The sequence below is a fragment of the Mirounga leonina genome, unplaced genomic scaffold, assembly GCF_011800145.1.
Source record: "Mirounga leonina isolate KUSES-001 unplaced genomic scaffold, KU_Mleo_1.0 Mir_106, whole genome shotgun sequence".
NCBI classification, from domain to species: Eukaryota; Metazoa; Chordata; class Mammalia; order Carnivora; family Phocidae; genus Mirounga; species Mirounga leonina.
Genome location: NW_023270232.1, coordinates 5,402,481 through 5,415,867, shown reverse-complemented (window position 1 = coordinate 5,415,867; position 13,387 = coordinate 5,402,481). Strand labels below are relative to the sequence as shown.

At 55.4% G+C, this 13,387-nt stretch overlaps 1 protein-coding gene across 1 annotated transcript in view; it reads right to left on the bottom strand.

Annotated features, from left to right (window-relative positions):
• Positions 1-13,387, bottom strand: part of LOC118018211 (collagen alpha-1(XIII) chain-like) — a 143,370-nt gene that overhangs the window by 11,051 nt on the left and 118,932 nt on the right. The window contains exons 31-37 of the mRNA XM_035016667.1: positions 11,636-11,680; positions 9,329-9,370; positions 8,422-8,448; positions 7,427-7,507; positions 4,099-4,134; positions 1,351-1,404; positions 193-246 (exon numbers count right to left, since the gene is read on the bottom strand). Coding sequence (XP_034872558.1) covers positions 193-246; positions 1,351-1,404; positions 4,099-4,134; positions 7,427-7,507; positions 8,422-8,448; positions 9,329-9,370; positions 11,636-11,680 — 339 coding nt within the window. The remainder of the gene's footprint in view (positions 1-192; positions 247-1,350; positions 1,405-4,098; positions 4,135-7,426; positions 7,508-8,421; positions 8,449-9,328; positions 9,371-11,635; positions 11,681-13,387) is intronic.

The window sequence follows — 13,387 nt, the reverse complement described above, 5'->3', positions numbered from 1 at the left end:
AGGTTTGCCTCGAGCATGCCCAGCAGGGAAGTTCCACGACCACGTGGCTTTTGGCAGCTTCCTCTGTCATAGAAATCAGCATTCTCACTCGGCTCTGGATGTTTGCTCCAGGCTCTGGGCAGTCTGCCCTGGCAGGGCTTCGGCCGGGGGATAGCGATGGGGGACAGAAAGCTCTAGTCGCATGACACTTACAGGAAGCCCAGCTGCTCCTGTTGGTCCTGTCATCCCCAGGTCGCCTTTGCTGCCCTGAAACAGGAGAAAGAAACCCATGAGCTCCCCCTGATGTGGGAACCACCTTCCACCCACCGTTTTCTGTTTCTGTAGGAAACCCCGGGAACCTCTCCGGTCCCTTCAAAGAGCCCTCTACGAAGCAAGGGCTCAGCGGAGGGTGTGACTGGTGTGGACCCCACCATGGCGGGGGGCTTGGAGGCCCCCCTCCCTCCAGCGGAGCCCATTCCCCAAGGCCCTCTGGAAAGACTGGACAGTGCCCTGAAGCTACTGGCTGGCCTCAAGCAGAAGCCGAGAGGGAAACAAGGAGCAGGAAATGAGCATGGACAGAGAAGAGGGGGGAGAGAGAAAAAGAGCTTTGCTTTCTTCTTTGAGGCCACAACTGTCACCTCTGAAAGCAGCCATCCTGGTCCCCAAAGTGGCTGTGATCTCGGGGAGGGACGTCTATGTCCCTCTTCAGAAGCTCCCCACCCTCTACACCCCCAGCTGTGTGGTCAGTGAGCGCAGGGGACGGAGCCTCCCCTGCGGCAAAAGGTCCACAGATGCCCGCACAGGGTCTAGCGCCCCCACAGCCCTCTGGTGATCTCCCGCCCCAAATGTGCGGAACCTGGGGCCTGGCTGGGAAGAGCGGACCCGGATGGGATGGGCGGCCCTCCTCCTCCCCTGAGCCAAGTCCCCCAGCAGCACCACACACGCGCCCACTCCATGGGAGACAGTGACTGTGGGAACTGGCCTAAGGTCCTGGCCTCCTGACTTCTTGGTGTTGCCCGGGATTTTCTTACCCTACCTGGCACTCCGTTCCATGCTGTCTCCCTAAATCATCACAAAGCTTAGGTGTGTCTGCTCCCGGCAGCACCTGGGGCCCAGCCAGACGGAGCCTATGACCGACGCCAGGTGACCAGGAGCCGGGCACAGGAAGCTGTCCGTCTGTCCACTCATAGCGATAAAGTGGGCAACTCAGGCCGGCCAGCTCCCCCACAGGCTATTGTGAGGGTCACCGGGCGAGGCCACGGATGAGGTGCTCGCTGGGCTGGGGGGACGGGTTGGGACCGAGGACCTGCGGCTGGGCAGGGGCGCTGGACCCCTCCTGGTGTGCAGGGTCTCTGGCGACTGAGCACTCACCCTCTCGCCCTTTGGTCCCGCTGGGCCTGGGACTCCGATTGGTCCTGGAGTACCCTGGGGGAGGTGAAAGAAAGCAAAGGTGAGGGGCCTGATGTCGGTGGGGAGCCCCGGGAGGCCCGCCCGGCACCGGAGATGAGCAAGGTCCAAAGGCCCATTTTCAGGGTTGGCGAGGCCAGGCTCGTTCAAGGCAGTCATTGGACTGGGGCGTCTTCCTGTTTGGGGCGGGGGCCTCGGGCAGAGAGGTCTCCCCCTGCCTCAGAGCCAGATTTGAGGAGGGAAACCCTTTTGCTTTCCCACCAAGCTTGCCAAGGCTGAAAACGGTAGGAGAACTGCTGCTTCCTTTGCTCCCTGAAGCGCTTGGCGGGGAGTGGGGGGGGGCCATCGGGGTGGGGGCAGGGGCCGGCACCTGTTTGCTGTTGCAGCTGCACATGCAGGGGGGGGTCATGCCACAGAGACTGATGCAGATGCACACACACAGAGGCAGGCGCGGGGGGTCATTCAGCCACCGCTCACCCCACCCGCCCCACCGCGGGCTACCCTGGCCTCCAGCCTCTGTCCCCGCGCCGTGGCCCTACGGGGCAGGCCGGACCAGAGAGTGATGGGTGCGCTTCCGGTGTCTGTGGGGGCACTGGCCTGGCAGCGAGGGGGGTCCCACCGCTCCGGACTCCGGGCTCCGGGGGAGTCGGGGCAGCTGGAGCCTTGGGCTTAGAGGCGGGGCGGGGCTGGCCATGGCACACTTAAGCACCTTTCCCAGGTCCCCATTGTCCACCCCGACTAGAAGGAGGTCTATATTTCAGGTCTATATTGCTCTGCCTCCGTGTTTAGGCTTCCTGCTCAGACGAGGCCCTGCGGCTGTGGGGCTGGCAGGTGGGCAGTTCCCGGTGCTGCCTCGGGCTCGAGCAAGTGGGGAAACACTGATTTATGTTATGAGAAAAAAAAGAAAGAGCCATAAGACGTCCTCCGTGCCCCCTCTGCAGCTACGAGGGAAGACTATGGGGTGTCAGAAATGCGAGCGGCCTGATCAGGGTCATGGCTGAGGACAAGTCCAGCCTCGAAGGCCTATCAATGCTGAGATATTGGAGAAGCTTCTTGGCTTCCTGACGGTCCGTTTCCCTCCCCTGTAAAAGGGGGATGATGACATGAGTGTTTGCTTTCGGGGCCGCTGCCCGGCTGAAATGGATGAACGCACCTCACGCCTTTGGCACTGGTAAATGTTAGTATTCGCAGGGCAGGGTTATTCCTCCCATAAAACTTTTCCTTTAAGGTTGTGATGTTGATTTAATGAGAAAAATACAACCTGAGGTCCAAAGGGGACAGAATCTATGACTTTGCCCTGTTCCCCTCTGTCCAGCAAGAATGGAGGACAGTTTTGGATTCTCTGATTCCAGCCACAGATCATCCCCCTAGCCCTGACCGGCCACCTGGGGAAGGCACGCTAGGTGTGAGGAGGGTGCATAGGGACGGACTCGGGCAGGGGGGGAGCACAGCCCAGAACAGAGGTCTAGTCTCTGAATGGGAGAATCTACAGTGTCGCCTCCACAGACGCGTGGTGGGGAGGGGCTCTGGAAAGGATGTGGCCTTGGGCAAGGCCCGTCACCTCCTGTGCTTTCTGAAGGCACATGCCATAGGATGAGGCTCTGAGTGGGGCTGCTCTTGGTCCTCCCCCTCTCAAAGCTCTAGGCTCCCATTGGCATCAGTTGCGGATCCTCTCCGCCTCTAGGCCTGTCCTCCCCTCCATAAACGGAACCTTCCAAATTCATCTTCCCCCCGAGTGTCATCCCAGCCAGCTCCTTAGAACCTTGTCGTCTGGGCCTAAGACTGTCCCACAAGGGCCAAGCTGGGACTCCCTGGCTGGTGGGGGCTGAGCATACACACCACTCTGGTTATGGCTCGTGGGCAGGGAAGTCCAGCAGCCTGGCCCTGGATGGTCAGGGATCCCTAGGCCCTGGGAAGGTGCCAGGCTTCAGTGGGAATGCCACTTCCCTAAAGACCTCACGAGGCATTCTGGGAGGGGCCTGGAAGGTGGACAGGAGAGGAGAGACTCTTTTGCTGATGCTTCAGTTGTTTGTCACCAGAAGAAGGGCCAGGTGCTTTCTAGTCATGAGTAGGTGATGCCTGTTTTCTGGAATCAGAAAGAATGGAGAAAGAGGGGACCCAAGTGTTCCTCCTTTGCTCTGCATAAACCCCTTGTTGAGTTGCGGGGCAGCCAGGGCACCACAGGAAGCAGGGTCACGTGCCCGCAGAGCACCGAGCTGGGACCGTCCCATACGATCCTAGATACTACACCCGGCCTCACCCCAGTACATACCAGAGGGGGCTGCACAGGACTAGGAAGCCCTTGTGGGCAGACAGGAGATGGACAGAGCTCACAGCATGAAGACAACACAGCACGACGGGTACATACAGACACTGTTGTGCTTGGTGGGCACGAGTCGTGGTCCCAGCCCCTGGGGCTGGGCTCCCAGGCCTCACTCAGCCCATGTCCAGCGGTCAGGAGACCCAGATTTGAGGACCCTGGGTCCATACGATGGCCAGGGGAATTCAGAGAAAGGCCACCCATCTTTGGTCAAGAGGCCTGAAGAAGTATTTCTGAACTGGGCATAGATGGTACATTTCTGGCGTTGGTGATGGGATAAGGCAGGACTCACTGGGAAAATGAGGCCACAGCGGGACAGGGACAGACAAGAGGGGTCACAGGCCGGGGGAGGGGTGGGGCGGGCTGAGGGGTAACGGAGAAGTGACACTCACCGGTGGCCCAGGCCTGCCGTCCAAACCTGAAGCTCCCTGGATGAAGGGAACATGTTTGACCGAAAGAAGGGGAGGGGAGGAACGGGAGGGAGAAAAAGGGACCGGGGGAGGGAAGAGGTGAGTGAAGCCGTGACTTCGGACAGACACAAATGCTGGTCATCAAACAACACGGGAGAAATAAGCTTGGGAGGACAGGTGATGGTATTCACACGGAAACCAACAAAAACGGACACCGAGTGGCAGTGTGGCCGGCTGCCGAGGAGGCCTGTGGCGAGCAGTGCAGATGGCCCTTCTCATCCTCTGTGCCCCCTGCCCCCCTCTCTCCTGGTAGCGCCTCCCAGAAATCCCTCTGCCAAGGGGTTGCAGTGCTCTGGGGAAAGGGATGCAGAAAGAGAATTCATGGAAAGGTGTCTGGAACCAGAGGGAGGGCCTCCTTCCCAGGACGGGTCTCCCTGCAGCGGGACAAGCCTATGTGAAGGGTGGGTTGTCTTCCCAGCCTTTTTTTGCACGGCTGTGGAGACGGGCCAGGCTGAGGAACCCCGAGGAAATCAGTATTGAGTTATAGCACCTGGCTTGGGAACGTGGGTAGAAGCTGGCCTGCTTCTGCTCTGGGGGTGGCAGGGGGGAAGGCCCTCGGATGTTAGTCCTCCCGATGCCTGACCTTTCTCTGGCACTGCGTGGTTTGCAAAGCTCAGCAAAAACGCAATCCATTCCTATTCTCCCAGACAGGGGCCCTTTTAGAGAAAGAGGCTTTGGGGGCAGCTGACTGGGACAGAGGTCTAAGGCCACGTATGCCCTGGAGTAAACTGGCTGGCGGGTGGGATGCTAAGACCCACTTGCTATGCAGCATCCAGTGATACATGAGGTGCGAGTAGGTGCTCTTGCTCCAAAGCTGGGCTGGGAAGCTGCCCCCAAGACACACCTAGGAGACCCAGAGGGAAATTTATCTAATGATTGCCATGCGACAAACCAGAGAGAAGGCAGTGGGGACACTCTAGCCCAGTAAGGACTGAGTTCTTAAAAACGGCTACCAGCTGAGCCTCAAGAAATGAGCCTAGGCTTCAGGATTTTAAAGGTGGGGGAATGCCCCCAGGCAAGGGAGGACAGGGAAAAAGGTGCTGGGTAGTAGGATCCTCCAGGGCCTCCCTTCTCAGATTTAGGATCACAAACTTCTGGGATGATCCTGACTCATGGCCTAGAGAGCTGAGGTTCTCCACCCCACGGCATCATCAGCATTTCCTGAGGGGAGAGGGGGAGCGTAAAATAATAGAGATGCTTGGGCCCTCCCCCACCCCAATTCAACCAGAGTCTCCAAGAGTGAGGCCAGGGTAATGACTTGTTTGAAAAGCTCCAGGCAACTCCAGTGTGTAGCCAGCACTGAGAACCACTTCCATAGGGCCAACAGGAAGAATTCCATAGGATGTTCTGGAAAAACAGGCTGCTACTCTATGGCATAAACTATGGAGGTGAAGCTGAAAATCAGAACTTCAACTAAATATCCACAAACTTTGTCTACGCAGTACCAATACCAAGTTATCTTGAGACATCTGGAGCAGGGGCACGGACTGGTGGTTTTCAGGCCATGTGCAGGCCACTGACATATTTGGTTTGGTCTGCGGAGTTGCAAGTAATTTTGATTTAATGTTAGAAAATGGGGAGATTTCACATAAAATGCCAGATGTCCAGCTTCCTTGGAAAAATGAGACCATCTGGAAGTACTGGGCCCTCATTCCCCCCAGACGACAGCTGAACGGAGGAGGGACTGCTCTCCTTAAGAAGGGATGCATGGCCTCCAGCGTGCCCCAGTCCCCACCACTCCCTCTTGCCTCTCTGAAGTCCCCATTCGTTGCCATATGTGGAGATGCTGTGTTGTTTTCTTAAGCTAGCAAAAGTATTTCTCTGTACCCATGTCTCTACTGAAAGTTGACAACTTAAAGACAGACTGGGCACTTTTGTCTTTCCTCTGGCATTTTCTTTGTTTATATAACTTGTTTGGTCTCTGCACCATTTGCATTTTGACCCCAGACTAAATTCTCCAGTATGCACGAGGGCCTTGGGGCCCTGAAGGTGGACAAGGGGAGATTTGTGGTTGAGTGCGGGCAGGAAGGCTCTTTTCTAGTGAGGAGTACTTAAACATTCTGGACACAGCTGAAGACATGGGAAAATGTCTGTTAAAGTCATCAGTTCCCTGTAGTCTGTCAGGCACATCAGCTCCTTACATGTCCTACCTCTGATGCACTAATGAGGGTGTAATCATACCTATTGCTTTTGCTGTTTGGTTGCTGTGATTATATTAACCAGACCTTCAAGCTCTGCCAAGCTGGGGTAATTGGGCTTCTCTTTGTTCTTCTGCTCTTTATGGCTTCCCAGGGTGGGAACTGGCCTCGTGCCCAGGACAGAGGAAGCCCCAGTGGCTGGAAAGAGCCCCTTTGCAAGGCGATGGCCTCAGCAAAGGAGCGGCCTCTGGCATGGCCTAACCACTGACTTCATATGTGACCTCAAGTGACTCTCTCTTCTCTGGACCCATCAGTAAAATGAGTAGATGGATCCGTGACGTCCATTCCAGCTTCCGAAAACCAAGCCACAAAGAGTGTCAGCCCCACTGGGGGGTGAGGGAGGAGGAAGCCCAGGGCTCCAGGGTGGGTGGTAGAGGGCATGCACCTGGACATAGGGGAGGCAGTGATGAGGCCAGGAGCCCACTGGAGCTTGGGGCAAAAGATTCGCCCAGGCCAGGCCCCCACATCTGGAAATGTAGATGCCTCCCGAGCAGCACCTCGCCCCTACCTGGGGTCTGATCTCAGGGCAGGCTGAGATGAGAGATCTGAGTGGCCTTAGCCTGCTGGGACCAGAGAATCTGCCTTTGTACAAGCTTTTCTGCTGTAGCCAGTGCTGAAGATAGGGAAATAGGTGAGAGTTGGAGAACATTTCACCATCTTGTTGCTCCCAGGTTCTCCAAGCTTGGCTCCCATTAAGGGCAGATTTTTATTGCCTCCGAATCAGGCACATGTAGGGCCTGAGGCTGTTCTCAGGCCACTTGAGGCTCTCCAGCTGGGGGCTCCTTGGGTAGGGGGCCCTGTCTTATTTAGCTCTGCATTACCTCCGACACCCAGGTCGGGACCTGGCCCAGAGGAAGCCCTCGGGAAGGGAACTAGAGTCTATAGTCTTGCCCAGGTAGGAAAGCAAAACCACATGGCATGTTCTGGAATGCTCAGAACTTTAGAAACCCCAGTTTTGCAGAGCCTTCTCCCAGGGTCCTGCACGCCACCCCAGCCTCCTCAGGACCACCCAGCTAGGCTCCTCACAGGCTTGCTGGCTCTGAGATACTTACGGGTAATCCCAGCGGCCCTCGATCTCCTTTCTCTCCCTGGACACCCTTCTCTCCTTTTGCTCCATCTAGTCCTGCTTCCCCCTGAAGGAAAGGGAGGGGGGAGATCACACAAGGGTATGTCTCAGACAACTCGTTCTTGCATCCTGGGATCCTGGAGATAGGGGTGGGTTGGGGAGATGGGGGCAGGTAGAGGATGGAGGAAGGAGGGGGCAGAGGTGGCTGGCCCACGGATGGAGACTCTAAGAATCCTTGAATTCCTAGCCTGGTTCTACCTCCATTAGACTCCTCGGTATCCCTGTGGTAACTGTGAGGTCCCCAAAGGAAAAGGGGATGGGTGGAGCAGAGAAAGACCCACAGGGCAGTTCTAGGTCAGGCTGGGGCAGAAGTGACCGTTTGCAGAGCAGGAAAACTGGGGCCCTGCAGAGATTGGCTGGCAGGTGCCTGGAATGCCAGCATGGGAGCTCTGAGGCTCCCCAACTAATTGGGACAAAAAATTGCCCAACAGTCTCTTGAGGAATATTGGGGGGCACGGGACAATATGCTATCAGTCCTAAGGCCCTCTTACCCAGCTGAAATGCTTTTGAAGGGGGAGATTGGGAGACCCCCCCCAGGCCAGAGACCAATGGGCTTGGACCCATGGAGGGGGCCCACACTACACCCCTCCCTGTCTCCACCCTACTTCAGGGTGAGTGAAAGGTCTGGGGCAGGTTACTTGGAAAAGGATTTCCTCCTTTGCTAAGAATCCAACCCGTTACTCATAGGGTGGATTAATGGATGGGAAAATTCTAAATCGGAAGCCTGCCCAGTGTCAATGATGGATGGTAAAAGGACTTCATTCTCTCCTGGTTGTAGCCACTGGCCAGTGTCAACACGATTCCATTTAGGGAAGGGACTGGCTGAGCCACCCGTCTCCGAAGGACTTTCCTTCTTTTCGGCCCTCTCTGACACTGCCCCTTCCCTCCCCCGCCAGCACCTGTCACATGACCTCTTCTTACCTTTGGTCCAGGAACACCGTGGAGCCCCTGCGTTTGGAATCAAAACAAGGCACATCAGAAATGCATTTCTAGGTAAGTCAAAAACACCTCGTCCGCAAGTTGGACCACAAAAGCGCAAGGGCCTGGGGTCCCTGCCCAGGGGAAGTGGAGGGAATGCTAAGGGGGTTTGTGCTTGGGGCTCCCTCGGGTGGAGTCTGAGCCAGGCCTCCCCAACCAGGGACTGACTGTGTCTCTGTGACCCCCACAGCTGACCTAGAGCCTCATGAAAGGAAGATGCAGAAGGAACACAGCAAAGGTTGATTAGATTTATGGATGCGAAGTGCTTGGAGCAATGTCGGGCACGTAAGAAGTCTCGGTAAATGCTGGCTGCCATTGTTCTTACTACTACTTCTGCCAATGACAATGGGTGACACAGTGCCATGGGCCTGGGAACCCTGCAAAGGAAGGACCAGCCTCTATTGGTTTAGGATGCTTAGGGGCCCTATAAAAGCCCCATCTTTTCACCTGTCACCTGGAAAGGCCAATCCAGTGGGGCTGGTTTTACATCACTTTCCATCTTAATCCAGATGTTTTTGCTGCTGGTTAGCAGGAAGGAGGAAGGGGGAGAGCAGGCATCTGACAGCAAAGGGCAGAGCTTAGTGACAGAGGGACTCCTGCGGGGTGGTGGAACCAGACCCCGCGGCTGCCATGCCAGTCAACTGTTTCCAGGAGAGCCGGCAATGCCCAGTCTCTTTGGTGTCATTGACATGGTGCCGGTTTAACATGGGAGGGCAAAGGAGTAGGGAGGGGCTCGTGGATGAGAAAATCCCACCCTGGGAGGAAGAGGTGACAGCAACTGCCAGGGGGGAGGGGATGGTAGGGACCCAGTCACAGTGGGCTGAAATGCTGACAAGCCCTCCCCACTTACCGGAGGTCCGGGGGGACCCTCTGGCCCTGGAGGCCCAGAAACCTAGAATCCAAAGGGAGATGGTTAGCCCACCCCCTGTTACATTCCAAGTGGCCTCCCCTTCTGACATGGCCCACGGTCCAAGCCAGAGGGGGACAGAACTGCCCAGCATGTGGTCTCCCCAAAGAAGGCTGAGAACAGGGCAGAAACTCATAGCAACTCATTAACCTGCACAATGTTGGAAAAAAAAACCAACAAAACCCCACATATTGCCAGGAAATGCTGTCAAAAAGTCTAGACTTCCAGATTTTCTTGAAAAAAAAAAAAAGAAAGAAAGAAAAGAGAAAAACCTGGCAGCAGTAGGCCCTTGTTCATGCATGGCCATAATTGCCTGGAACTGAATAAAACCTTTCCCCTCCAGGTGGGGCATGAAATCTTTAGATTACCCCAGTCTCCACCACTCCCTATTGTCTGTGACCTGGAACTTTGCATTCATTTGTTGTGTGCCTGGCATTTGAACTTGAGACCTTTGGCTTACAGGAGCAAAGATTGGTTCTATGGAATGGGGGGAGGCTGAGCAGCTTTTGAAAATGTCCCTCAAGTTCCCTAGGGTTTGTAACAGAGACTGCTGGTCTCTGCTTCCCTTTAATTAAAGGCAGGAGGGAGGCAAGAGGGAGACCTGCCTGCTTCTTTCTGAGCTGGTCACCCCATCTCAACTTTGGGGCTCTTCTTGCCTTCTCGGGGTTCGAATCTCACAGAGTATGGCCAGAGTGGTGACCCCTCTGTCAGGCCACCAAAGAGGAGCCCCTGAACTTGGGCAGGCCGGGTCCCTCTCATGTCTCTCGGATCCATGGACTTCTCAGCTCAATCTCTGGAAACTCCATATTCTTTTCTTAAAAAGTTCACTGCTTTCTTTCTCTATTATAAATAAGTGATTCATGTATCCTGATTGTGGTGGTAGCTACACAGACCTACGAATGTATTAAATAAAATTCACAGACCTATACACCCCCCCCCAAAGTCAATTTTACTGTACGGTAATTTTGAAAATAAAAAAACTTAAGTAATAACAGACCCATTAAAATATTTTGTAAATTACAGGGAATTGAAAGAATGGAAAGAATAAGTACGTGAATACTCCTAATATTCTGCTTTACTTCCTTCCACTCTTTTTTTGATGCATAAAATGTACATAAATATATGTCCATGCTTAACAATGATTTTTTATATATAATTTGATTCTCTGCTGTTTTGCATTTAACCCAAAACCCGGTTTTCTACTTTTTTTTTTTTTTTTTGCATGTTCCGCACAAGCCTCCTTTCCATGTCTTGACTGAGTGGCACAAAATGAGTTACTCCCCGGCTAGGGCCTGGAGCCCGGCTTGGCACAAGGAACGCTCCCAAACACAGGGACTATTATACCATTAGTATGATTACCATAAGTTATTGAATCATTTCCTTCTTGTTAGAAACGTAGCCTGTTTCCAACTTTTACTTCCTTCTGGAAGGAACATTTCTGTGTGCGTAGTGCTTTTCCTGAATCTCGGAGCATTTTATCAGGAGGCCATCCGTCTCCAACTCAGGAACATACCATCTCATCAAGTTCGCTTCCCTGAGTGTGGGCGGGCCCTGGTGACACTGAAGGTGACCTCTCCGGGGCTGTACAGCCTTGGTGGTCCCTCGCCTGGCTCTGTCTGTGTGGCACAGGAACTCCCACCAAGCATCCTCTCCCTCACGTGATGCTGAACTCTGTTGCTTTCTGGGCTCTTTCCCTGATATGCCCCAAATATGCCTGATTCTCTCTCATCTTATGAGAACCTGGCCTCCATCCCCAGGACCTCTCTCCCCACTGCTCTCTCCTCTTCCCTTCACCACCACACCTCGCAGAGTAGAATGCGTCTCTCTGGAAAGCTTACTTCTTGAGCTTCCAGGCAAACTCCTACACAGTCTTTAAGATCCTGCTCAAAGGACCCATCTTCTAGGATGCTCACCCAGCTCCTGGAACGGCTCACCATTCTAGCCCTTGCTGCTGGGGACCGTTCACTGCACAGAGGAGGTTCTGTTTCTTTTCCTACCTCCAGACTCTAGCACCGGGAAGGAAACACAGCGGGGGCTCTGTGAACACCAGTGGGGGGACTGCACCCCGGGGCTCCGAGGCCGGGCTACCGAGCTCAGTGAATGTTCGGCTTCTTGCTTGCTCCCCATGTCAGGCACCTGTGCCTTTCCTTCTAGAGCACGGAAATGCAGGGCATCCTGGAAGGACTGGGGGCTGACGAGGTCCCTGTCAAATACCCCCCATGACACAGAAGGCCAAGCCGCACAACCTACCTCTACTCCTGGCTCCCCCTTCTCCCCGGGCTCTCCTTTCTCTCCCTGTGGGCACAAAACACCATACGCTGTGGGTGCTGGCACTCGGGGGCGCTGGGCACAAGGACACCCTCACATCTGTGACAAACTAGACCAGGACTAGACGAGGCCGAGGTGTCGTCAAGGACCACCTCGGAGGGTGAGGGGACAGTCAGCCTGCAGTATGAAGACTGGGCAGGGGGCCCAAGATTACAGTCTTCGGGGATCTGAGGTCCCAGTACGTGGGAGGAGAGGCTGATATCATGTGTGGACCCTGCGGTGATCTGTGACCTGTTTCTAACCAATAGAATATGTCTTATGGCCCAGGTGATGGGATGTCACTCCTGTGATAATGTTACAGGCTCATGTTACAAATTATAACGTGCCTACGTTCAGGTTCTCTCACACACACACACACACACACACACACACACACACACACACACACAGAGCCCTGTGTTGGCCGCAGGCACTGACAGAGACTCTGGCTGGCCTTGGCCTTGAACAAGCAAGCTGCTCTAATGTGAACTGCCTGCCGTGGGCAAGAGCCTGTGGCCGGGAACCGTGGGCAGCCCCTAGGAGCTGAGGGCCGCCGTCCGGCTGTGGCAAGGCACCGACTTACGCTGACAGTGGCGAGCCTGGAAGAGAATGAGCATGTAGACCAGTGGCTTGACCACAGCCTCGTGAGCGCCCCCGGGCAGAGGACCCGGTGGAGGCGAGCCTGGACTCCTGACCTCCAGACACTGAGATCAGAAGTGCGCATTGTTTTCAGCCGCTGAATTTGTGATTCGTTACGCAGCTACAGAAATGACTCTGGCTCTAGGTGCAGGGCGAGGGCCAGGGGTGGGCGGTTGATGAGGAAGCTTCCGCACCACATCCAGGAGCAGTCCCTGCAGCCTGGAGCTGCTCCGCGGTGGAGGGGACACGTCAGGAGTCTGGGAGTTGCCTGCCTGTCCCAGCTGAGTCAGGCAGCCCTGGGGAGTAGCTCCCGAGGTCACAGGTGGGACTGTTTGACCTCTGAGGTTCTTTATACTTCTAAGAGGAGAATTCTGAGTCTAAGACTCTAGCACTTTCGAGCCAGGCTGGTGCCTGAAGGCAGAGGCCACCGTGCTGTGACCTGAGAAGTGGGAACCAGTATTCACACTCCAGTGGTCTGCACGGAGTAGATGTTCATTGAGAGGACCCGCCAGCGCCCCCCACCCCAACAAAAGGCCAGGCAGGCGGGGGTTAGTGCAGCCTCGTTGCACGCCAGGCATCCGCTAGGCTGGTGACCACTGTGAGGGGCACCCTCGCTCGCATGCCCTTATCCACAGTGGCCTGCTGACAACCTCGATACCCCACCCTCTCGCCTTACTGTAAATCCCGGGAGCCCGGTAGGGCCGGGCAATCCTGTTGCTCCGGGTCTCCCTTGGCCACCTGGTTCTCCTTTCTCCCCAGTTGGGCCGTCTAGACCCTACAGATTGACAAAGATCTCTGTTAGTCAAGAGCGAGGGCATCGCTTGAACATCTGTGACCAACTGTGGCATGCACTCCCTTCCTTCAAGGGCAGGGGTCTAGGGTGGTGCCCATTTCACAGAAGAAAACCACTGATGCACACGGAAGACGCCCGGGTCAAGTCAGCAGCCTCGTCGGGCTGGGCAAGGTACTTTCTCTGTACAGGCGGCCTCCCCTGGGTGTCGGGCTTCTGCATGCTTGCCAAAGACGCAGGATGACACCCATGACCTCATCACCTTC